This window comes from Quercus robur, chromosome 4 (assembly GCF_932294415.1).
Source record: "Quercus robur chromosome 4, dhQueRobu3.1, whole genome shotgun sequence".
NCBI lineage: Eukaryota > Viridiplantae > Streptophyta > Magnoliopsida > Fagales > Fagaceae > Quercus > Quercus robur.
Genome location: NC_065537.1, coordinates 62,394,147 through 62,420,028, shown reverse-complemented (window position 1 = coordinate 62,420,028; position 25,882 = coordinate 62,394,147). Strand labels below are relative to the sequence as shown.

Below are 25,882 nucleotides of genomic sequence, written 5' to 3'. Positions count from 1 at the left end.
TACTTTTATCCAATGTATTTTTAAACTCAATAAAAATAAACCCTCTCAAATAAAGCATCAGCACCAGTATTCACATATGGACGAAGTTAGATACTTTTGAAACTTAAGGTAAGAAATTGAAGTTGGATAAACTTAAAAACTTATTTCACTTTTCTTTTTCTTTTCTTTCTGGTAAAAGAAATTTTCTTTTCGGTAAAAGAAATTTTCTTTTCTTTCCTTATTGTTTTAGTCAAGTTTGTATATCAGTGACTTGACTTTGACTTTGATTTTTCTTTTTTCTTTTCTTTTTCCTATCATTAAAAAGGGAAGAAAAAAAAAACAGCAAAATAAATAAATAGTGACTCAAAATAGTATTCAAAACAAAACATACATTTCAAAATTCTAATGGATGGGGATTTCTGGAAATAAAATTTCTATTTATTCAAAAATAGCAGGTCAATTATTTATTGCTTTCTCTAATGACAATCAAAATCTATGGTAAAAAACATTCAATCAAACAGAAGCTTGAGACTCAATATCAACATCACCAGTTTTCCCATGTACAAGAGGAACCAATTCCCCAGCAGCACAAGCCTCCTCGTCCACAGAAGGATCATCACTAATCCTTAAAAACGCATGAACCCAAAGGATTTGAATTCCACAAGTTAAAATAATAAGAACTTGTATAGCTGCCCTTGTCAAAATGAGCTCAACCCCACTTACAATGGCTAGCAAGGACAGTAATACTACTAGTCTTTTGTCAATAATTCTATGTAGCACAACAGAAATAGGCAGTGCACGCAGCAGTAATGTTAGGTGCAAGGATGTCACAATTGTGATGATCACCAAGAGAATTAAGGAAACTTTGCTCCAGGGAACAAAGCTTATGAAGAGTATATTCCACAGAATGAGCGCGTAGTATAATCCGAAATACCTGAGGTTTCTGACAAATCGGAGGAGGTACCTGGGCATTGAGTCGTTGCGCATCTTTTGTGTTGAGTCCTTTGAGTCATCAGGCTGAGTTCCATAAGATGCCATGATGCTTGGACTGGAGTTGCAGACTTGTAGGGACTATAGAAATAATGTTCTTGAATGATCTTCAAAGTAGAGAGATGAAAATTTGATAGAAATAGATCTCTCCTTGTATGTGAAGGAAGAGTTCTAATGCAAACACTATGAAGAAAGTCAGGCGTGGAGTTTGTGGAGTTCTCTTGAGAAAGTAATTATTGAATTTTATTTAGAAAGGCACAACATTTGTTATTAAAATTTGTCAATTTTTTAAATTTAGTCTCTAAATTTTAAAAGTAACAAATTGATATTTAAATAATTTTAAATACTCTAACTTTCATTATTAGAGTTCCTAATTATTTTTAAAATGTTCTATTCCGTATTTATGTGTAGGAAGAGTTCTAATGCAAACACTATGAAGAAAGTCAGGCGTGGAATTTGTGGAGTTCTCTTGATAAAGTAATTATTGAATTTTATTTAGATAGGCACAACATTTGTTATTAAAATTTGTCAATTTTTAAATTTAGTCTCTAAATTTTAAAAGTAACAAATTGATCTTTAAATAATTTTAAATACTCTAACTTTCATTATTAGAGTTCCTAATTATTTTTAAAATGTTCTATTCCGTATTTAGCTTAATATGGTCAATATCCTTTGCTCTTTTTTTTCTTTTTTTTCTTCTTATTTACTACTATCTAAGTTATACATATATCTAATGGGTTTTGAAATCGTGACCTCACAATCCACCTAGTACTTATAAAAAAGAAAATGTCATATGTGTTACAGTTTATTGAATAGAAATTAATATGCTTTACGTGTTTCAATTTCTTTATTGTTATTCAATTTTTACCAAAGCCTTGTCATCAAATACTGCCTAAACCAATTGGTATCTTGGATTTATGAAAAAAAAGTAATTCTAAAATGAATGTTATAAGTTGAAATTTTATCATATTTATGAAAAATATATATCTTTTAGATCATGTGGTAATAGTATTTATGAAAAATATATATTTTTTGGGTCATGCAGTAATTGTGAGAAATCATGATGATTATATGTTGGTAGAATTCAATTGGATAGCGCTTGGTTGAATTAAGTTTTTTATTTAACTTTTTCTATAGTAAAAAAAAACTGTTTATTTAACTCATTTAATTTATTTACAACCTTTAAAATTTTTTATTATTTTTTAAGATACAACTATACTTTTATCCAATGTATTTTTAAACTCAATAAATCAATGAAAATAAACCCTCCCGAATAAGGCATTAGCACCAATATTGACATATGGGCGAAATTAGATACTTTTGAAAGTTAAGGTAAGAGCATTGGCACACCAACACACCAAAAATCCTACTTCATGAGATGTGTTAAATGCCAAAAGAATTTGCAATTTGCTATAGTAGAATTTTAAGTTTGGAGCTCCATTCTTAGCGAAGTGCCATTCTCACCATCTTCCTCATCCACACCTCTAAGAGTTTCTGATTTCTTTCAATCAGCAGTTATTGCAGTGTTGTTGTGGTTTTTTTGGGTTGTGGGTTTTTTGTGGTTGTTTGATTTGGAGGGGATGGTGGTGGGTTGATTTTTCTGTGATTCGGTGGTTATGGGCTGATAATGGTGGCTATGGCCAATCTGGTGGTGTGGGTTGTGGGTAGTGGTGGTGGTGGTGGTGGTACTCTAGGTTTTGTATTTTATTATTATTATTATTATTATTTTTGTATTGTATGATTTCTTAGATTATTTTAATATGTTGTATATATTATTTTAATTTGTTGTGTGGAAAAATAGAATATCTGATGTAGGTGAATTGTAAAATAGTGTGTTAAAATAAATAAAATAATTTTTTGATATGCAAAAATAGAATTTGTTTAGTACAGCTAATATTGATGCTCTAAAAAATTGAAGTTGGAAAAACTTTAGTACTTTACCAAGGTATTTCACTTTTCTTTTTCTTTTCTTTTCTGGTAAAAGAAATTTTCTTTTCTTTTTATATTGTTTTGGTCAAGTTTGCAAATCAGTGACTTGACTTTGACTTTGATTTTTCTTTTTTCTTTTCATTTTCCTATCATTAAAAAGGGAACAAAAAAAAAAAAACAATGGCAAAATAAATAAATTGTGACTCAGCTATCAACCATAGGTCCAAACACCCTTTTTTTTCCATCAATAATAGCGAATCAAAACAAATCACACTTTTCAAAATTCTAATGGATGAGGATTTTCTGGAATTAAAATTTCTAATAATTTAAAAATAGCAGGTCAGTTATTTTTATTTTATTGCTTTCTCAAATGACAATCAAAATCTAATGGGCCCAAAAAAAAAAAAAATCCAATCAAACAGAAGCTGGAGATTCAATATCAACATCACCAGTTTTCCCATGTACAAGAGGAACCAATTCCCCAGCAGCACAAGCCTCCTCACCCACAAAAAGATCATCACTAACCCGTAAAACTGCATGAACCAAAACTATTGGTATTCCACAAGCTAAGCTAACAACAAGATGTATAGCTGCCCTTGTCAAAATGAGCTCAACCGCAGTCCCAATGGCTAGCAAAGACAGTACTAGTCTTTTGTCAATAATTCTATGTAGGACAACAGAATTAGGCAGTGCACGCAGTAATGTTAGGTACAAGGATGTCACAATTGTCATGACCACCAAGAGAATTAAGGAAACTTTGCGCCTGGGAACAAGGCTTATGAAGAGTATAATCCATACAAAGAGTGTGTAGTATAATCCGAAATACCTTAAGTTTCTGATAATTCGGACAGCGGCAGCTTCTGGGCTTATGGGGATGTTGAAGGGGCAAAGGAGCTTGAAGTCATTGCGCTTCTTACGTGCTGTGTCTTTGGAGTCGTCAGGCTGAGTCAATGGAGGTGAAGTTGAGGAGGTACCTGGCCTCTGCATGGTTCCATAAGAAGCCATGATGCTTGGATTGGAGTTATAGACTTGTAGGGACTACAGAAATAATGCTCTTGAATGATCTTCAAGTGTAAGAGATAAAAATTTAATAGAAATAGACCTCTCCTTGTATGTGAAGGAAGAGTTCTAATCCAAACACTATGAAGAAAAGTTAGGCGTCATTTTATTGACTTTGAACATTATATTTCTTGCTAAATTATTGACTTTGAACATTATATTTTTTGCCAAATTATTGACTTTGAACATAGGTATCACCGATTATGTCTTTGTTATTATAAGCAGAATGAATCACACGGTCCAGGTCCACAATGCATAATTAATTTCTTCTAATACTATGGATAATTGGATGGTTTTAATTATTAAAAAAAAAAAAACAAAAAAAACAACAATGCAATGCCAAACAATACGAGCACAACGAAGTTTTGGAGCTCCTTTGCCAAGCTTCCCGTTGTTTATGTCAAAAGGCTTTGTGCATGATGTAAATTGATTCTACTTTTCTTGAAGGCATCATTGAGCCATAGGATTGAGACCCAAGAAGTCCAAATTTGTATGAATGTCACACAAGTATAGTTCACCAGCAACCCATAAAACCCAAGAAATTTTAATACAACGACCATTAAATTGTAGAGGAATTAATAAACACAAAAATAATTGACACTGTTATAAACTACTTAAAACTCAATGAACAAGTTGAAGAGAGAAACAGCTCACATTGACTGTGTCAAGCAGGATTGAGGCAGAAGAAGATGCTGTATCTGATTCCATATATAAGGATTAATGAGATTTAGAGAAGCAGTTGAAGAAAAGATATAGGATATATGTGATTTGAGAGAAAATGAGGAAGGATTGGATAGAAAGTTCGGAAGGATTTGTTAGGAGATCTAAAGTAGGATCTGAAAGCTGTGAAGGATTTATGAGAATAGAGCCATTGGTAGATAGAGGAGTAAATGTGAATCTGAAGAATTTATGAGATAGTATCCAATCTGTTGTGAAAGAGGGAGAGAGAGGTGTTTGAGGCATTAGAGGAAAGCCAGGCGTGAATGGTAGGAGACAGAGAGAGAAAAGAAGTCCTGGAGGCATGAGAGAGTTCTGTTGAGTGTGGTCTAATCAAATGGGACCTATGGTTTTTAACATATTTACAAAATTGTCATTGAACAGTGTTATTTGAAAACTAAAAACTGGTGAAAAAAGTCTTCTAAATTCAGCATTCAAACTCTCTAAAATGAAAAACGTAACTCAAACACTCCTAAAAGAAATCTCTTACCAAACGTTTTTTTTTTTTTTTTTGGCCCACAATTTTCAGTATTCAAATACTAAAAACTATTATTTGAACTACATTACCAAATAAGCCCTAAGCTTGCTGTATATATATGTGCGTGGGTGTGTGTGTGATGCCAAACTATGTCAAATCTCCTTCGCTGACAAGCCAAATGTTGGGTCAAAATCTGTTCCCTTCTCATTCACGGGAGTCTGTACATTGAGTATGCTCGTAGTCATTTTAAGACCATACATCAAGTATTACAAAGAAACGGAAATAGGTTACTAATCTTGCGCAAATGACACCGCTGTTTAGGCTTCAACATGGTTTGTAAACCATCAAGTCCAGTTGGTCTTGGGTCTTGGGCCATCAGGTCTAACCTCAGACAAAAGGTTGTGACCTGCCCAAAATGAACTGTTAGGTGCAAGTGGAATTTATACAAGATTTAAGTTGCATTTATGAGAATTAGACCAAACCTCACAATAATTACGAGCAGCCTGGCCAATGTTTATTCATAACATCCTTATTTTTCGTATTTCCATGAATGAAAACTTTGGGCTCTTTAAGCTGCAGAAGATATAAGAAAGAAGTTATTATTATGTTAAGCATATCAAGCATTTGCATGTGTGAAAGTGCAAGGTAGTGTTCATTCTCTACCAGTAAAAGCGGTGGGAAGCCTATTTCAAGACGAGTTCTTGAGAACCCGTTTATAGAGAATAGACACTTGAATCCATCAATATAGCGATGTTCACTGTAACGATGAGAACAAGAATGAGACACAAGATACCAAAAATAAACAAGGGGAGGAGGGGGGACACTAATTTCTAAACCATAAATAAACACCTTAAAAACACAAAATAAAACAGCATGCGTTGTCAATTTCACCTCAGATGCAACCCATCCATAAGGATGATAGAAGTCTAGGCAATCAGTTTTAGGCTGATAAAGCCTGATCAACCTTATCTAAGAATAATACAATAGTAAGCATTATGTATTTAGTTTAATGTTTCTTTTGGTTACTAGAAAGAACCAAAAAGACTTGCAGAATATAACAACAGCTACTAAAATGCATGACCACTATGTTTGGTAGGAGGGACTAAGAGTGGAGTTGAAAGGGGAAGGAAGGATAAGTGAAGGGCGTCCATTCCCCCTCATGTTGTTTTTTTTTTTTTTGAAGGGATGATATATATATATATATATATATTCAATTGTTACAAGTGGGGGAGGGGGGATTTAAAAACCCTGATTCTCATCATAAAGGAGACCAGACAATGCCATTGAGCTACAAGGCTCTTGGCAATAGAAGCAATGAAAAATTAAACAAATAAGAAAATAAAGATATAATTCTACCATTATGCCCCCATTTAAATGGTTTAATATGTGGGCAAAACTGAGAAATGTCGCTCAGTTTTAATAAGGGCAGCTTTCCTCCTTTCAATCAGCCCACTTTTTGGCAGATTGAGCTTGCTGGGCCCAGGAGGAATTTTCCTCTGCTTCCCCCTCCCTCCACCTCTCTTCTATTTCCCTCCTTCAAAACGAAGGGATTTTCATCTCCATCTCTTCCAACCCCTCCTCCTACTAATCCCTCCAAAAATAGTTCAAGTATTCAAAAAAAAATATATATATATATATTAAAAATGGCTAAAAGATCGTCACCAATTATACTACAACAACCATGATTCTCTCTACCAAATCTGTTAATTTATAACATAAATCACCTATAAGGCTATAAGTGAAGAAAAAAAAAAGTGCATCCAGAACGCATGACAAGGAAGTTCATCCTCTCTACAAATTTCTTTTTATTTTTAATTGGCCTTTAGTACAGAATGAACACTTCACCTAATTAATCTCCAGACTAACTACCATGCAAAAACTCACTCTTAATACAAAATCAAGCTAGTTTGGCAAGGTAGTATATATTAACTCTGCCAAATGAACAGAATCTATATAAAAATGCATACGAAACATAGAATACAATGTCAACATCTGTCCCATTATCTGAACTATCAGTACTCTTCAATATTCACGTTTTCCAGAACACAGCAAATATTCACCAGTTCAGATTGAACTGCCTATATATCTTAAGGATAGTTTAAAATTTGAAATTTTTGAATTTAAATGCTCATCCAGTCCTATCTGCCAGTGTAAAGGAAAAAAGAGAGGGAAAAAAAACACCCGTCTGAGTGCAGCCTAGTGGTTTGAGGCTTGGGATGATCTATAGACCTATACTTCCTAGTTTTAATCCCCACTAGGAGTTTCCCTGGATTATTTGATGCATAATTCTGGTGCGTGGGGTCATATATCCGTGGTTTACTTCCCAAGGGTGGGCTCAAAGGGCTCTGCCTTGGTGAGGTTCCACGTCATCAAAGAAAAAAGTGGAGGAAAAAAACACGAGGCATTAACTAAAAATAAGGACCAAGACACATCCAAAAACAGATTGCTCTCCTGCACAGATACTTTTATTGCCATAAATTGGCCCAGGATGCTTTTAGGAATGAGAAAAAGAGAAGATGATGGAAAACTTACTTTATAAGAAAGGTGAAATTTCTGTGGCAAAATTCTTCTAGAGGGATTTCTTCTTCTTTAGAATACCTGCATTACATAATAGTCTAGTCATAAATTAATGCAAAAACTTTGCACCTTAGAGAACAGTAAATATACTTAAACATGAAATAGAATTTCCAATGTAAGAAATATGCCAATAGAACTCAATTAACAATATTTATTTTAAAAAAATTTAAAAAGGCTGCATTGCTTGGAACAGTTATCTATGTTATTCAGGATTACTTACACAAACAGAAAATTTACATGTAATGGACCAAATGATGATTAACAGGAAAATATCAACAAACTCAGAATTAAAAACTGAAATGTTTCACCATCCTTGTTCAATATCAAATGGTCTAAAGACGAGTTTAATTTCAAAAAGTAAAGACTCTGGCACAATGCTTATTTTTCCTAGGACCATTTTGTTAAAGGCCAAAATAAACTGATTATGATAAAATTATACAGAATAATTATATATAGGAGAGTTATCTCAGCCCCGTCCTGAATAGATGTTTAAATAAGTAAAAAAATCCCATCCTAAAAAAGAATCATTTTGTTTGTGGCAAGGCAATTATTAAGAATATAGTCACTGAATAGGTCACCGCGCACCATCTAAGTGCTGCACCCATGGAATTATCATTGGTTCCCAAAATATCAGCATTTTTAAATAAAAGAATAAATAGACAACTGCAGTCAAAAGTTATAATTAGTCTACAATAAGCATTAATCAGATATACCTCCAGGGATACTCAGTTTCACAAAAGCGAGAGATTCCATTCATGGCTGAAAAGGGGTCAATATGAACCCACTGCTCATTTGTATTGTTGGGAAGATGACCTACCAAAAAAATCAATGCTCAAAATTTTTCCAGAAAAGCATAATCTATTCTTCTCTTTTTATTCAGAGGGAATATAGAAAACATCCCAAATATTTTAGCTCAGAGAAACTAATCAAACAGATTATAAAGCCTGAATCTCAAACAAGAATACATGTCATACTTGCTATCAGATCTGATAATCAAACAATATTTATACGTATTAGCACCCAATTTGGGATGGCCAATAAATGCAACTTGTGTTTTTATGCAAGAATTGTTATACCAACATCAAGCAGTGTGAGTTTCATTTAAGGCATTTTTATGTGCATTTTATGCACTTCTACTAAATTTATTCATAGTTCCTTTTCCAGGTTGGTGTTCTCTCCTATTTCTTTTCATAAGTTTTTGAGAAGTGTTACGTCCACAACATTTTTACAACGAATCATAGGTGGTTAATTGTTATTGATTTTAATTTGAACTTACCACTAAAATGACTTTTTTGTCCCACCAATAAAAACTCTGTAACAACCTACCATTTAGGATTTGTTATGAAAATGTTATAGACATAACATTTCTCTAAGTTTTTAGATGCTCTGTATTGCAAGAGGTAATCCTAGCTGTCTCTTTAAACTGCTCATTTTTTCGTATAATTCTTGTGTACCACAGCTGCATTCCTTTTGGTGTTAATTAGTTGATTCCTTATCAAAACAAAAGTGCAACTCCAAGCCCATTGTCATGTTAATTTTAAGAGAGAGAGAACATACCAATCTGGTGCAAATCTTTCAAAGCATGACCACTTGGGTAATTGTTGTAGGAAGCCATGAACGTTATGATGGTGCACCCTAGACTACAAAATAGAAAATGAGCACAAGCGGAGAAATTTAATTTTTCACCCAAATTGTTTGTCCACCTTCAGAAATGAAACTCCCACATTAAAATTCATGTTTAAAAATATAAGTTTTCAAAAACGCCCTCAGTAAGTTGCAGTTTCTCAAAAATTTGTAATGAAAGGGAATATATTTTCTTGCATAATATAAGAAAGGGAAATTAAGTAAAATGATAGAATCCTGTACATCAACCTTCCAAAATACGACATCCATGAATGGTAGTGGAAAAATAAAATTTGAGACATAAGACTGAATTGCTATCCAGGGAACAAAATTTTAGTGCACTGTTTTAGTAGTTCAGAAACGGAACTGTTTCAAAATTGTTTCAGAAACATCATGGAAGCAGTGAAAATGCATAAGAAAAACTAGAGGACTATGTAAAACACACTATTTATAAGTAAAGACAACCGTAACTAATGAGTATCTGAGTATATTACTGGCCTATGCATTTGCCCTAGTTAAATTACACTAATTTTGTTGTGGCTGTTATACAGAAGGGCTTGTCATCCAACCTGATTAATAATAATCCCAGCATAATGAAATTAAGCAGCTTCCAGAAAGTCTTCTTCCTATTGTTGTAACTGTAAGAAGTTGGGATAAATATTAGAAAATGTATCAGCAATTGAAAGCTCAGAAAGGATTACAAAAGCAAACCATACAAAAAATGATAAAATGATTGAAGTTGAGACTTGAAAGCTATTAAAACAAGATGAGAATTGTAAGAATACAATTATGTTTTTGTACAGACACACACAAACACAGATATCTTATCATCAATGTGAAGCTTTCTATAGTCTAGAGGTAATGACATTTATATGCATTTCTTACACATATTTCAAGAGAGGGCATGTACGCATTTATGAACCCACTAAAATTTTCTTTTTCTGGGTAAGCATGAAGTCGTCACACTAGGCCATTAAAATATATTAATGTTTTAATCCTTTCAGCAAGCCAATTCCATTGCTATTGTAATATTACAAAAATTAAATGAAATTCCAAACAATGTCTCTTACAAAGTGGCACTAATAGAATATGAGGCAAACTACCTCAGGCAAATACGATTTCAACCCTGCAATCTTGTTTAGAATAACCAATTGAATGGTTCAGACCAATATATATTTAGGCCAAAGTCACTCAACAGTTAAAACGTTATAGCATTCCACCAACTTTTATCATAGGACAAAATTTAAAAGATACCCATAGTTCTTTTCTTTTTTTCTTTTTTGGGTAGGTAAAAATACTTTTATTAAAGAAAGACGACTTCATGTACAATGGACACAAAGTAGCCTAAAGATTAACAATAATAATTAAATTAAATTTAAAAAAAATAACGTTGTACAAAAAGGAAACGACTCTATAAACGTTGCCACAGATTTACCATTCGCAAAACCCCATAATATGATATTGATTTCTAATAATGCAGCCCTATGACTACTGAATTGATTCTAAAGTACTTTGGACAACTATAAGTAACTAAAATCAGGTCCTAGCATTTAATTTAGCAGGGTGACATTCCCGAACGGGACATGGAGGAACTCAATCAGATTTCAGGTGATTAAAACTTGCAAAATTAATTCAATCGCAAACAATTTTTACATGAAACTTTATCTAATCCCAACACAAATGAGGTAAATAAAAAAGAAAAATCAAGAATAAGAAACATGGAAATCAAAGGCTAGGTTTATTGCATGTAAGTTTAAAAAATCAACATAGCTATCAATCAATAGGAGAGGAAAATAAAGATGGATTGGGGCTTGACCAGAACAAGTATGCAGAAAATCTGCAAACAACAGGCAGCAAAAGACTACACAGAAGGCAGACTCAGAAAGAGAGAGATGGAGAAATCATAAATTTGGCCCATCACCAACAAATCACAGGAAAAGTAACATACAAGATACCGGACAGAGAAGTTTTCCAATCCCCCAAAGGCCATTAAAATGAGAAAGAAATAGCAAATATAGAGGATGGGTAGATAAGAAAAGAAGGACGAAGAAATACAGAAGAATCACCAGTCTTAAAACACTGTTTTATCACTCACAAATTTTCCTTAAGTGGATGACTCCTAGCAGATAAATGAAGGTTGGACACTTAAGTTAGGAAGAAAGCTCAAACTCTTTCTTCATCCGACCTTAGCTTATTAGCAATAGTTCCAGTAAACTGAAGGGCATTCAATTTATCTCTATTTCTATATAATTAAAAATAATTTCTATCAAACAAGATAAAATATATTTAATTTAAGACTTTTCACACAATGGTAATGCACACACTCAAATGCCAGCTATCTAAAAACTCTTGGAAAGGACAAGAGTGGTTGTTGCCTAAAACAACCATTTACTCAAATAGACATCTTAAAAAGGATTGCTTGATAACACGAATTGGATGCTCAGCACCATCAAACGTTTTACTGTTTCGCTCTTACCAAATGGTCCACAAGACACATAATGGTAAAGGTAAAGCAAACCAAGCTTTAGAGCTTCAAAAGCCTTGATGATCTTATCCACTGATTTCCTTTAGCTTAAAGTGTCGTGCTATTTCTTAAACAATAGGTAATAACTTCAGTGGAGTTAAACAACTGTTCAAAAAATATAACCACAATCCATAGAAATTTCTAACATATTACTTCGGATAATGATGAATATTAAACATCTGCAACATACATTCTAGTAGCTGCAATTGCCGCAGATAAGTTGAAGATTGGAACAGAACTAATAATAAAACGAAGCTCCTGCATCAACAAATGAAATGGTGTCACATATGTCTTCTTAAGAAGTAAAAAGATATTCCCTCCATCCCAAAATAAACGATAACATTTCTCTTTGAGTTATTCCAGAATATATGAAAATTTCAAAAAGTGGAAGTCCAATATCCAAAACTACACTCACATTTTGTTCAAAAGAACAAACAGAATATTTATCAAGAGTCGTGTCACCTCTAATAGAAAGTTAATGTAATTTTGGGGAAGATCACCATACTTTTACCTTTTCTTTAACAATTGTGACATTTCAAACATTTCATGTATTTAGGGATGAAGGGAGTAAATAAAAAATAATGAAAGTCAATGAAGCTACATTGAATATCCAATACCTTATGGGGAAGCTTTGAGTAAAGTATGATAAAAAATAAAATTGGAAGAACAAAGGGCAAAATCCTTCTGTCGAGTAAGATCCCAAGCTGCAAGAAGGATAGCTTTTTCAGGTAAAGTAATTGGAGAGAAATAATAGAACCAGTAACTTAAGAAGAATAGACATCAATATACTTGAGCAGGACAATTATTCAGTGTCCAAAATTTCTCTGTTTGTTCCAAAAACATGGATTTATTTCTTTTACCATTTAACTGACCCAACTGAAAGCATGAATTTCATTTTATTGAGTATACGATTTGTTTTTTTTTAAGGTAATAAGAATTTTATTAAAATAGAAAATGTACTCTATGCCATGATGATGAACACATAGTACTAAAACAGTTACAAACAAATCAGATAGAAAATCTAACAGAATGTTGGAAATCATAAACAGAAGTACAATGTGTAAAACCCAAAACTAAGATCAATCAAACAAAGTCTGGATTAGCCAGGACTTTAGATGGTCAATAGGTCTCTAAACATCCTCAAAAGTGCAACTGTTGAGGGGTTTTTTTTTTTTTTTTTTTTTTTCCCAGCTTCTTTTATTGATTCCACAGTGTTTTACATCTAATTTGCTAGATGTAATAATGGTCTTCCTTTCAAAAGGCAAGCTTTGACAATAAAAACTGCAAAGGGTAGGCCTTGACAATAATTTATTTTAATTATTTTTTAGGTTTAGCTGAGTCTTAATGGTTAGTCAATCCTTTTCCTAATAGGACATTAAATTTTCCAGCTTATGCTTAGATTCACCACTATATAATATATAAGATGGTGGTCTTGTAACAATTGAACAGCTTGATTGAAAAAATTTGGCTATTTTGCTTTCTATTAATGGTGAGGCTCCATTGAAATTTTTCTAGATGAGACTTGAAGGCTTCCTAATCCTTTCTTCTCCTTCATCTACTTTCTAAGTGGCCACAACCATATCTCAACGAACCCCCTTTCAAGCCCAATCAATCCCAAAATCCTATTTCATGAACCCAAAGAGAGCCCACCACCAATCAACACCAAAAATTCCTAAACACGAAGGTTATTATTCTTGCTACTGTTCACAGATACTGGACATCACCAGTGTTCCTTTGTTTTCTTGAATTATTCTAACTCCAAAACCTCCATAATCCCCAAAGAGCCTTCAGATCAACAAACCCCAACAGCTTTCTAAGTACACTTCTTGTGTACTCGGAGGCGTTTGTATTTACTAAAATTTTCTTACTCATCGGGGGGAAAAAAAAGGTTCAACAAACCACAATATCGAGAACCTTTTGGCCTACTTATATTGAGGTTAGGCAACTCTAATATCCAATCCAGAGGACCATCCTACATCAAAGACCATATCAAATGCACATCATTACAAAGTTAATGACAAGAACTATAAGCCACCATCCAAATGAAGTTAGGCAACCATTTTCAGCAGTTGTATGATGCTTAGCAGAAACCTTAACAAATGCATAAAGAAAAATTTTTACTAGTTGCAAAACTCACCAGAAAAAGAGGATATGCAACAAGCAATGAGCGTGGCAATGCTGAAGTAAAGTACCAGTGAAAGGAATGTGTCTAAAAATAAGAGATGTTAAGGAATACAGAGTAAAATTCAAATAAATATATAGTTTCTTTATTACTGCATTTTCAGAATCAACTATGAAAACATCAGATGAGACTCCTATTGTGTAGGCACCAAAAAGTAACTACCTGATTGCAGTTAGCATTGTACTGCCATGCTTCAGTCTCTTCCAAATACAAGCAGGCCTTGTCTTTTTACCTCATTAAACAGTATTCAGAATGCCTATGAGCCAACCAACTCACCACTGTTTAAACTTAACAACATGTGAAACGAAGCTGCATGCAACTCTGCAGTGTTTATTTCAACAATATGCAAAATGAAGCTGCAAACAGATAAGTAGCCTTACCTGCATGTCATGCTCAGATGGATCCAAAAGAGGAAAAAAAGTATACGAGTAAGAATATAAATAAATCATAGACCCAGATGGATAATTAAAATTTCCCATAAAGCATTCATAACACACATTTTCAATTGTACAACACATTGAAGGTGCAATAGAAAATTCTTTTAGAAAGGATACACCCCACTCAGAACTTCGATTCAGAACAGAGTTGAACCAAAAAACTTCAAATTCAGGCCACAGTATCCTCTTCCACATAATGGAATCAACCAACACGGTGAGACCTGCACTGAGGAGAATTTCAAAAGTAGATATTAGATCAGGAGTTCTCATCAAATGGCCAATTCTAATTAGATAGGAAGGCTAAATCAAGTCAAATTGCAATAAAAATGAATGAACAATTAACCAACCTATGCACAACAGAGCTATCCCAATGCAGCGTATTAATGCCTCCCATAATGAAATTGATTTCATCTGTCATTGATGAAATTAAATTCTCTTATATACCATATATGGATTGAAAGAAATACAGGAAGCTATGGTAAAGTTTGTAGAGATGAAAGCTTGGTTAAAACTATATGTGCTGATGCTAATGATAGAATCTGCTCCTTGGAGCACTTACAGAAATCAGTTCAAGCTAGGAGATTATCCACCAGCTGGAAATGTGACATACCAACATACAGCCTGAAAATAGCTAAGTTTTAAACCCCATTCTAATTGTATCTTAATGGAAGATTGTCTCATGCTATGTTAAGCATGTAATCAATGCAACACCAATAGAGACATAGCATGACTAGGGTATGGTTAGTGATTAGTTAGACTCTACATGAGATTTTTATTTCTATTTATGTTGTGAGTGAGAGCCAAGAAGCAACCAGTGACCATATCATAGGCAGTTTTCATCAGGGTGCCGTTTGGATTCAGCGTTTTCCGCTGAATCCAAGCTGCGTTTTTCCTTTTTTTTTTTTTTTTTTTTTTTTTTTTCCCTCACTTCACGTGTTCTAGGGACAATAAGCACTCTAGTGCAGTACTGTAGCAGTACTGTAGCAGCACTGTTTATCACTGTTCACGCACTAAAAAATATTAAAAATGGGTCCCACGATACTATTCACACATTTAAAAATTATTTTGCTACAGTACTTTCAGTTTTCAGTTTTCAGTTTCAGCAACAATAAGTTCAATCCAAACAGACCCCAGGTAACCTTTAATATCTGACCTTGAAGTTTCAGACATGCAACAATAACACAATTTATTTTAAAAAAAAAAATTATAAACTTAAGTAAACTTCACTGTGCTCCTCATCTTAGACTAACCTCTTAATCTAATTAAAGTTGAGAATCATATAAAAATGAATTCACAATCCTAATACAAATTACTGAAACAAAAAACAATAGCTCCAGGAAAAAAATTAAGCAGCATAAAAAGTCTTCCCAATCTGTGCAATAAAAGGATAAAAATCTCATTATATAATGCAAGAGGCTTGAATTTTAAGAAAATAATTATTTAAAAAAAAAAAAAAAAAAAAAAAAAAAAACAAAGCATTTAGAGAGTGATTTGATACACCAACAATTAAAATAATATCCTCCAAATCAATTAAAGAATATAAATCAGTTTTACCATAGAAAGTTGAGTTTAGAATTAGAGCTCAGCCATCATTTTTATGACTAGTCTTTAAACACAACACACACATATATTTACTGTCCGCAACAAATTTTTGGTCCATATTCGATTTTGTAATTACGTTTGCACAATTGTTCTGAACTTGATTTCAATATGGGTAACAGCTTCTCTGTTAACTGGTGTGCATAAGTTCTACAGCTTTGGATTTAAAAGTGCTTATTCTACTTGAACCATCTTTCTGATCATGATTGCTACATGAATAATGGCTTCGTTGTTAACTTATCCAATATATATATATATGGATTCTTTGTTAAGTGGTGGGCAGAAGCTCAAGAGCTTTGGATGTCAAAGTACTTATTCTACTGAACACGTCCAAAATTGCCATGTAAGAATCTTGAATTAGGAGAGTTGGTGCCTGCTGTTGTGAATTCCAACATTATAAATTAGGTGGCCTCCTGATGCAAAAGATCAAAGGAATCTAAAATGATCCTACATGGTCACTTTTATAGTCCTTGGGCATCTTCATTTGCATGGTTTTCACATTTTCTCATGCATTCCTTATATATACATATATATAGTGTATCAATTGTTTTTTTTTTTTTTTTTAATAATAGGTAATATAGTGTATCAATTGTAAAGTTTCAAATGAAAAACTTTTACTAGTAACTGAATTTAATGAAGTAACTCAGCCAAGTTCTTCCAATTACATACATTCGCATAAAAATTGTAGGGAAAGAAATGTTTAACCAAGAAACAAAACAGGTATAATTGTAAGAATTCAAAGTCACAATCTGACAAGATCCTAAGAAGATTATCCAGCTTAACAAGATAAAAAGGGAAAAGGGGGGGAGGGGGGGGGGGGGGGGGGGCGTGGGAGGAACGAAAACAAAAATAAGAAATATTGTCACAAGCAACCTACCAACAGAAGCATCAGGCCAAGAGGGGCAAGAAGTAGCAGCATATCACATCTAAAGATGACAGTAGCAAAAATCTGATCATTAAAAAATAGAGAATCATAATAAGATTTATGCAATTTAGATCATAAAAAGACTCTACTTGTAAGAAATAAAATAAAAAATATTGAATTAAATGTTAGAACAGAAATATCAGTGTGTATATATATAAATATATAATATCAGGCGTGGATCCAAGTGGGGGGGCCGCTATTGCTCCCCCTGACTCCTCCCAAAATTTCTTATAGGTACTGTTGCTCTAGTATTTGGGAGCCCCTCTTAAAAGCTCTGCCCCCCTGACATAGGGAAAAAGAAAGGCAGTGCCAATGAGAAGAAAACTACTCTGGCACCACCAAAAAAAAAAAAGGGAAAAAAGCTTCTCTGATGCACAGTAAGACACCCAACACTTATGTTTTGTTTTGGTCCAAGGATTTTAGCTTTTAAATATTCACAGAATCACAGCACTTATTTAGCTAAAAAATAGTCTCATGGCACTTTTAAATTTTTAGTGTTTATCCTTTTTCACTTCTTTTTTTATGTTTCCAAGGCATTTCAATTGATGGCTTTATTTTTATACAATATATATATATATATAGATATGTGTGTGTGTGTGTGTGTGTGTGTGTGTGTGTGTGTATTTAAATACTTGATGTCTTTGTTCAATGCTAATAGCCTAAAACCCCACTCCCCCTTTCAGGGCAAAAACATATTTACTCTTCCATAAAGGCCTCTTTAGCCATTTGCTTATCAAAAAATATGAAACGATAATTACCCCTTTAGCCTGCCATAACCGCAACCTTTGTAAAACATAAACGGGATAACTTCCAGTCAACAATCACTCTTTGATTTCTTCACTCACCTTTGCTAAATTTTGAAAAATTCCTGGAGATCACTTGGGCTTTATTCAACCATTTGACAAGGTCTATTACAACTTGAATATTTCTTAGTGCATGCCATCACAATTAGACATTGCCAAAGAGACAAACAATAACCCTAATTTATTTTGCAAAGTGGTATGATGATGGCATTGTTCTCCAAAGTTCATGAAATGCAGCAATAGGATATGTACAGTTTTTCAATTATGAAGGACACAGAAAGCATACTGAAATAGGCAATGAATTTCAGAATGGCTTGCATTTAATCTAATTATAAACCTCAATACACAAGATTTTGTTAAGTATAATAGAGCTAAGTATGTAAGAGCTAGTGACATTTAGTACAATTAGAACTGTGTAATCTGAATTGATAGTAAATAGGGCACATACCAAACAGTTCAAAGCTGTGAAAAAATTCCCCTTTAGCCAATACCCATATGCCAAGTTGACTACAACAGATAAGTATAAAAGAAAATTAGAGTCACCTCACATGACATACTCATCGGTATTTTAAAATTTAAACTTAAAAATAATATTAAAATCAAAAACCCTTTATCAGCAACAAACATCCTCTTGTAAGAGCAACAGTCAGCTTTACTTTACAATGAGAACATGGTAATGCATCACATGCCAGGCATACCATCCCTATCTGTGATATAATAATGCAGAAAACATATAAAAGAAGTACAGTGATAATCTCAGTCTTTCTCTAATCTTTCCAATTAGGACACCAACATAACAAATCCTAAAAAAAGCAATTGCATGACGCACAATGCCCGGCAGGGGGTATTAAAAGAGAGAGAGAAGATGAAGAAAAGTACAAAAAAACCTTATAATTAAGGTGTCCCCCTGTCTCAAAGATGCATCACATGAGGGTTCAAGTCAAACATACAAGATGTTTCACTTGTGGCTTAGAGACAAAGAAACAGAAGAGTGTAATGGTGTATAAAGCAAAATGGTTCCAGTTACCCAAATAATCGTTTGCTAAAGATTTGACTTGTTGCAGCCAAAAAAGAACAGAATTAACAACTACGGTTCCAATCACAAAATGACTAATATAGAATTAATCAGAGTATCAGACACAGCAATTTTATCCACCTCAACTTCAAGCAAAATTCTTTTTCTCGATAAGTAAAAGAAATTTAATTGTAACTAAAATACAAAGGTACAAAGAGAACTGGGTATATCAGCAATATGCCCCGATATTCATCTACTATGGCATGGATACAATAGTCTATAAAGCCATGCATATCTTCTGGTCTACCCTGTCAAAAGACATCCAAACTCTTGCCCCTCATTCAACCTCCTATTCCTCTCCCTCCAAATTTGCCACATACTCAAGCAAAAATCTGAGCTTTTCAGTCCATTACACTTCTTTAACAGCATCATACATGAGCCAAAAGTAAACAAAAATTATATATATGATAGGAATCAGCAAATTCCATATAGTCATTTAAGCTCAGCAACTTAATTAAAAAATTAATTAAATCTACTGATCTAAATTCCTCCAACATAGTACTAGCTTCTGTTACAAAGAGCATATGAACCACTTGTGCAAGTGTTAGCTAGATAACATGTTGTTAAAGCAAACACAACTCTCCTTTGGAGCAGCCAGCAACAGATACCAACTACTTTTACAAGGAAGACAAGGAGCATAGAAGAGATACTGCAATAAGTAATTACCTACACCAAAAGCTAGTATATTAGGAAGAGGACGTGTACAGTAGAACAGCACGTGAAACTGGATTGCAGTTAGTATTACAAAGAAAGCTTCTACGTGCTTTCCAAACTTATCTCTGACCTGATCCAAGAAAAAAAAAGTAACTTCAACCTCAATAAAAATTAAATATCAAAAGGGTAAACCTTTAGAGTGAAGAAAAAAAATGAATACAAAATATGTGGTTTTGCATCTTATTTGTCTTAAAAAGGAGATTTGGGGTTAGTTACACATTTGATAATTCTTGGGTAAATAATGAAATTGAATATTATCTATGTATAAGGCAATTTTATTTGTTGAAAAACAAAATTCAAGTTTGTGTGTATCAACTGCAGCCAGATCCTTATAACCAAGTCTACCAAGGGTAATTCTGATGGTTCATGGATTGTTCTCCCTTTTTTTTCCGGTTGAAAAGTTTTGATTGTTTATTCATACCAACATTAAAAGATTTAGAATAGTTTATTACATGTTATTGAATATCATAATGGCCAGATTACTTTTCTTGTTTTTCCCTGGTGTCAGCAACCACTAGGTGTACTTAAGATTGAAGGACAGTTATTTTGTACTGCTAAAACAAGCATCTTCAATTCAATCATGTTTATCAGGTATACTGGCCATGCAAGATGAGAATCACTTTTCAGTTCCAAGAGGGGTAACTTATCTAGGACATGCAGCATGATTTTGTTATTTCCAACCTAAAATTTTATTTAAATCAAGACATGTAAATGGCAGAGGCTTCATGCAAGACCTTATTCTTCAGTCATTAACTATTGAACTTTCGAGGCATAATAGATTTGACCATAAAAATTATCCAGCAACAAGTTTAATTTCATGGTTCCAGCAAAAGAGTGGATTTCCCATAATAAGTAGATACAAATGAATACTGGTGCCCAAATGGAGAACAACACAAACATACCTGGAGACGGAAAAATCGCAGAGTGCTTAATATGATGCAACCTAATGCCAAGCGAACTAGACAAAAGAAATTGAAAAAAGGTTAGCCTACTTTAATGTAACAAATGAACCATATAACATAATGAAATAGATAGAATTTTTTTTTTTTTTTTTTTTTTTGGGTGGGTTTGGGGGGGGGGGGGGGGGGGGGGGAGGGTTTTTCACTACAATCCGGGTATAAAAATACAAAAATAAAATAATAAAGTGAAAAAGGAGGAATTTTCAATGCCAAGCATTCAATACACTAATTTTAGGAAGCATATAAAAGCAATTAAACTATTTATATTATACTGTTGAAAGAAACAAAACCAAAAGAAACGATGACATATATGGTAGAAAAATGAAGGGCCATGTTAAAGAAAGTGCCTCACATCAGTTGGTGCATGGTCATGACTCTTGACTATGAATTTATGTACTACTTGGGTTTCTCCATCTACTAGCTTATGCTTTTTGGGAGGAATGCTTCAACATGATATCATAGTCGATTTCTTTGCTCTTGGACTTCACATGCATGCATGGCGTATTTGCATTTGTTGCAAGCTCCGTTGAGCTAATTATAGTGGATTTCTTCAATTTCCAATTAAGCCAGTATGTGACAAAGAAGTGTTAAATAAAGTGTCCAACTTCAATTAGATACGTGTTTATGTACTAATTGAGTATCTCCACCTCCTAGCTTAAAATTTTCGAATACATGCTTTTAAACACTTTGCGATGTAATTCTCTTTCTCTTTTTCTTTTTTCTTTTTTTCCTTCTTCTTCATCTTTGCATGATTTTGATTTTCTTTGTAGTTTTAAATTTATGGCAATCAGAAAAGTTATAATGCACCTATTAAGTTGAAGGAAATTTTGCATAAGAGTACTACAGGACCAGCTACGCTCCATCCTAGAGGATGTTGGGCTGTTAGTAAGCAACAAGTTCATACAATGAGAATGTTAAGATGGATGTGAGAGTGTTACGAAGGATAAGATACGGAATGAAACCATACATTCAAGGTAGGGTAGCCCTTATTAAAAAAATGATAAGGGAGAGTCACTTAAGATGCTTTATACATGTGAAGAGAGACTGAGTAATACACCGCTAAGAAAAGTCAAAGAAAAAAGAAGCAAATATGTTTTGTTTAATTTCATGTTTCAAATGACATATGGACCAGAACCCCACTAGGACCAAATTTGAAATTTGACTTGAATCTTATAGTTACACACCCACACACATTCAATGGGTGCCAAAGTATCCGAAGAACTAACCTGCAATAAGACCATAAAGCTTTGGCAAGTGTAGCAAATTCATTGCTAATATAAATGGAGACGCCAAAATTGATGCAAGCAAGGCACCTACAGGAACAACAGTACTTTGTAAGAAGTAAACTTAATCTACTGGAAGAAAGATTTAATTTTCATGGACTCGTTCATACATTTAGCAGAATTCATTAAAAATCTAGTAAACTCTGACTAATGGGTTTCATTTATCTCAAAAAATAAAAACAAAAACCAGTGTATACACATAAGAATCTAAGCACAGGAAAATCGCTAGAGAGAGATCAAAGCACAAAATGTATAATGCTGAACAATCATATGAAATATAAATCATAAAATAAACCACGAAGAATCCACCTCAAATTTAAACAAAAATAATTGCAACAGATATGGAATTGTATTAAACTACATTACGGGCCTATATCATGAGTTTTAGCAATATTTAAATATATTAAAAATTTTATTAACAAGCACGAAAAATCACTAACCAAACCTTAGAAGAATCAAAAAACTTACCAATAAAAGTGCGAGGAACCACTCCAGGGAACTCCAAATGATCATACTGATTACCAAAAACAAAAACAAAAACAAAAAAACCAAGCCAAGCAATTATATCAAAAGCCATCTGTTAAGTTCGTAGTAAATAGAACATACAAATGATATTGAAGATACAGACAAGTAAACTTACATTATCCAAGTGATGCCGATGATAGAGAATATCGTGCATTGCCTAAGTAAACAAAACCCGAGATACTTAGCAAAGTATATATGCAATAACAAGTTGATTTTGCAATAATGGACTCATATATTCAATGATTTAGCCTCAAATGCTATAGAAGCCACAATATATATGAAATTTTGAGTAAGAATTTTGAACTGAAATATCAATTTTTTTTCAAATTTCTAAAATTTGTCAATGTTCTAAACCAAACTGGGCATAACAAGTTGATTTTGAAATAATGGACTCATAAAGTCAATGGTTTAGCCTTGAATATATATATATATATATATATATATGAAATTTTGAGTAAGAATTTTGAACTGAAATATCAATTTTTTTTTAAATTTCTAAAATTTGTCAATGTTCTAAACCGAACAGGGTATAATCAATCTTGCTAGCTCAGAAAGTTAAGATTTTTTGTTAGTGTCTAGGAAATTTAACAGGAATTGATACATTGAATGTTTTTTGAGTTGAATGGAATGGAAAATTCGAGTGAAGAAGAAGAGGAGAGAAGTACCTGAACGTTAAAGCTTTCTTCAACCTTGGTGTACGGAATCATGATCACGTAGAACGCAGCGATTGATCCCAACAGTACATCGTAGCCGTAACGCTCCATAGGTGTTGAAGATTTGGAATTGGAAGCCATTGTCACACAGAGAGGGAGAGAGAGAGAGAGCACTTGATTAATTAGATGCTAGTTGAGTTATTGGGCTTCGGATTTAGTTATGTTGTTTAGGGAAAAGGCCTGGGACATTCTTGTCATAGCCCATTACGTTACAGCCCATGTTGTGCTCATGAGCTCAGTCCAAAAACTTATAAATAAATAATAAAAAACAACAAAAAGACTATTAAATATATCAAAAATTATCATGCGCACATTTGGTATAATAGTCACTCCACAAGTATAAGTGCTTATGGGGGGGTAAAGGCCAAGATTCAAGTCTCCAGACGAGAGCTTCACACTCACACACATATACACTTAGATTAGATTAGAGTATAAATAAATAAATAAATATATATATATATATATATCAAAAAGTAAAAAATAATAATAATAATAATAATAAACGAGGAATATCATTAAAAGAACACTTGCAATTGCAAAAATCTTCAGAAGAGGAAGGTGATTAACAACTACTAGAATTTTTTTTTTTTTTTTTTTTTTTTTTTTTTGATAGTAACTACTAGCTATTTGCACAATTTGAAATAGATATTTCAAGACTGCAGGAGCTCCTAGATGGAAATTTTTCCCCGTTAGCCTAATTTCCTAAACATATAAATTAGGTGATCGATTTTGAAACAATTTTGTTAGGCCACCACTTTTGGAATTCAAGTCCCTCTCTAAGTTCCAAAAAGGGACTCAAAATCTTGAGTTTTATGAAGAAAATCAAGAAACAATATAATTTTTTTCTAAGTTTTTAGTGGAACTCAAGTTTTAGTAACTTCACTTCTTCACATTAGATTTAGAACTCTGAGTTTCAAAATTGGTCATATAACTAATATGTTTCAATTTTAGTCACATAATTAATATATTTGGCATAAAATGTAAAATATAAAAAATTAAAATTAAAAAAAAAAATGTTTTGTTGCATACTTATATGCAGGAATTGTTGCATACCAAGTTATGGGGCAGCAAAAAAAAAAAAGTGTTTAAGGATTCACCTAGTCATGTGCATATTTTTGCTACCAATGCAATAATTACTATATACAAAATTGACTAGCACTACTGACTACTGAGTAAGGCCCTTGATAAGGGACCCAAACCCTTCAGAAGCAAGTACAAGTAAAAGAAGATAGTTGAAATTATGGTTGTAAAAACTAAATTGGACCAGTCAATTCAATCGAAAATCGAACCTTAATCTAGTCCGGTTATCATCAAAAACCAAAAATTGAAGAAAAAGCAAGAAAAATTGGAAACTGCAAGTTCAACTTGGAACCAGTGCAATTAAACCGGTTCTTGTAACTTAAAGGAAAAAAAAAATAGAACCAAACTTGCCAAACTTCTTAAATTTGAGGAAAATCTTAGATTTGTTGGTGAAAATAAAATGAAAGAGATACTTATGTTGGATGAAATGTATGAAAAATTTCTGCATTTAGCTTTTGACTGAAATTTGATGTTGAAGAACTTGTCTTGAGAGAGACAAAAAGAGAATCATCGTGTCCTGTGCCATGAGGAGGAAAGAAAAATGAAAAATGAAAAGAATTTGAACTTTAAAAGGTTGAAACTTTGAATATTATAAAACTTAAAACTTAAAAGTACTGATTGATATAATGGTAGTAACTAGTAAGTGGTGACGTGTGGTGCTAGATTTTGGGGGTAAAAAAAGAAGCAGCAAACCAATGTAAATGTGTGTAATTAGGAATATGATAAGATTTAAAACTTAAAAGTACTGACTGATATAATAGTAGTAAATGGTAAGTGTGGTGCTAGATTTTGGGGGTAAAAAAAGAATAAGCAAATCAATGTAAACGTGTGTGGCTAGGAAGTGGGGAAGTTGGGTTAGCAAGCGTGCGTTTGCCCAGTACTGAAATTATATATTTAAGTTGCATTTTGTGTTTTTTTGGGTCCCATGGCACTATTCATGGACCACCAAACTCAGCAAAACGTAGATTTCTAGATAAATTTGGGCCCCACAGCACTATACACACCTTTAAAATTTATTTTGCTATAGTTTTTTTAGCAATAAATTTTCAATTTTTAGTAAATAAGCGGAATCCAAACAAACCCTAAGTCAATAACTTGTCTTGTCATAATGACATTTGAGTTTTATTTATTTTTAATAAATAAATAGTTAAAGTTAAACTATTAAACTATTATTTATAAAAATAAAATTACAAACTTAGCAAATTATACTTTCTCAAATAATTACCAACTAGAAAAAGAAGGAATAAGCTAAAAAAATCTTTATATATTTTCATAATATAAGTTATGAAAAATCAAAATTCATATAAAATTTATTTAAATATTCTAATTATATTAATCATGACATCATCGATTCAACTATCGATCCAATCCTAGCTGGAAAAGAAAACCGGTTATCAATCTCTTTTTCAGTTTTTTGTCCTTATTTTAAAACCATGATTGAAACTAGGATTTTTTTTTTTAAATAACACAATTTTTCAAACATTTTTGTTAGTTAACACAATTTCCAAACTATTTAGGAAACTAACATCTTGAGTTTGTTAGACTTGATTTTGTTAGCAAATCGTGTCTTAAAAACTCAATTTCCAAGGGGAAATCGAGTTTGTAAATCTCGAGTTCTTGCTCTAAAAAACCAAAGACTCCACTTTCTACTTCTTCTTCCTTCTTCTCCAACTCAAAAATCACGATCTCAACATCAGCATCGAAGCGGCTC

At 32.9% G+C, this 25,882-nt stretch overlaps 2 protein-coding genes across 3 annotated transcripts; both read right to left on the bottom strand.

Annotated features, from left to right (window-relative positions):
• Positions 1 to 3,312: 3,312 nt before the first annotated feature.
• Positions 3,313 to 3,903, bottom strand: LOC126722355 (PRA1 family protein F3-like). Its single transcript, XM_050425508.1, has one exon. It carries the CDS (start codon positions 3,901 to 3,903, stop codon positions 3,313 to 3,315), a length of 591 nt encoding a protein of 196 aa, XP_050281465.1.
• A 1,428-nt stretch (positions 3,904 to 5,331) lies between these two features.
• Positions 5,332 to 23,199, bottom strand: LOC126723259 (dol-P-Man:Man(7)GlcNAc(2)-PP-Dol alpha-1,6-mannosyltransferase). 2 transcript variants are annotated; one of them, XM_050426585.1, is made up of 20 exons: positions 23,044 to 23,199; positions 22,494 to 22,535; positions 22,322 to 22,367; positions 21,797 to 21,883; positions 20,514 to 20,569; positions 19,564 to 19,681; positions 18,271 to 18,329; positions 16,972 to 17,043; positions 14,843 to 14,906; positions 14,613 to 14,716; positions 14,014 to 14,085; positions 12,494 to 12,580; positions 12,067 to 12,134; positions 9,922 to 9,990; positions 9,287 to 9,369; positions 8,443 to 8,542; positions 7,685 to 7,750; positions 5,816 to 5,909; positions 5,635 to 5,725; positions 5,332 to 5,558 (listed from the first exon to the last, which is right to left on the bottom strand). In XM_050426585.1, exons 1-19 carry the CDS (start codon positions 23,170 to 23,172, stop codon positions 5,645 to 5,647), a joined length of 1,497 nt encoding a protein of 498 aa, XP_050282542.1. In that variant the 5' UTR covers positions 23,173 to 23,199; the 3' UTR covers positions 5,332 to 5,558; positions 5,635 to 5,644. The 2 variants fall into 2 exon arrangements, with proteins under 2 accessions (XP_050282542.1, XP_050282543.1); XM_050426586.1 differs by having other exon boundaries at positions 5,640 to 5,725.
• Between the last annotated feature and the right edge of the window lie 2,683 nt (positions 23,200 to 25,882).

Coding starts and splice junctions, on each gene's coding strand:
- LOC126722355 (XM_050425508.1), bottom strand. CDS start 3,903: ATGGCTTCTTATGGAACCATGCAGAGGCCAGGTACCTCCTCAACTTCA.
- LOC126723259 (XM_050426585.1), bottom strand. CDS start 23,172: ATGGCTTCCAATTCCAAATCTTCAACACCTATGGAGCGTTACGGCTAC. Junction 20,570..21,796: donor GCTTTATGGTCTTATTGCAG/GTTAGTTCTTCG, acceptor TCTTTTGTCTAG/TTCGCTTGGCATTAGGTTGC. Junction 5,726..5,815: donor GCTTCCCACCGCTTTTACTG/GTAGAGAATGAA, acceptor TATCTTCTGCAG/CTTAAAGAGCCCAAAGTTTT.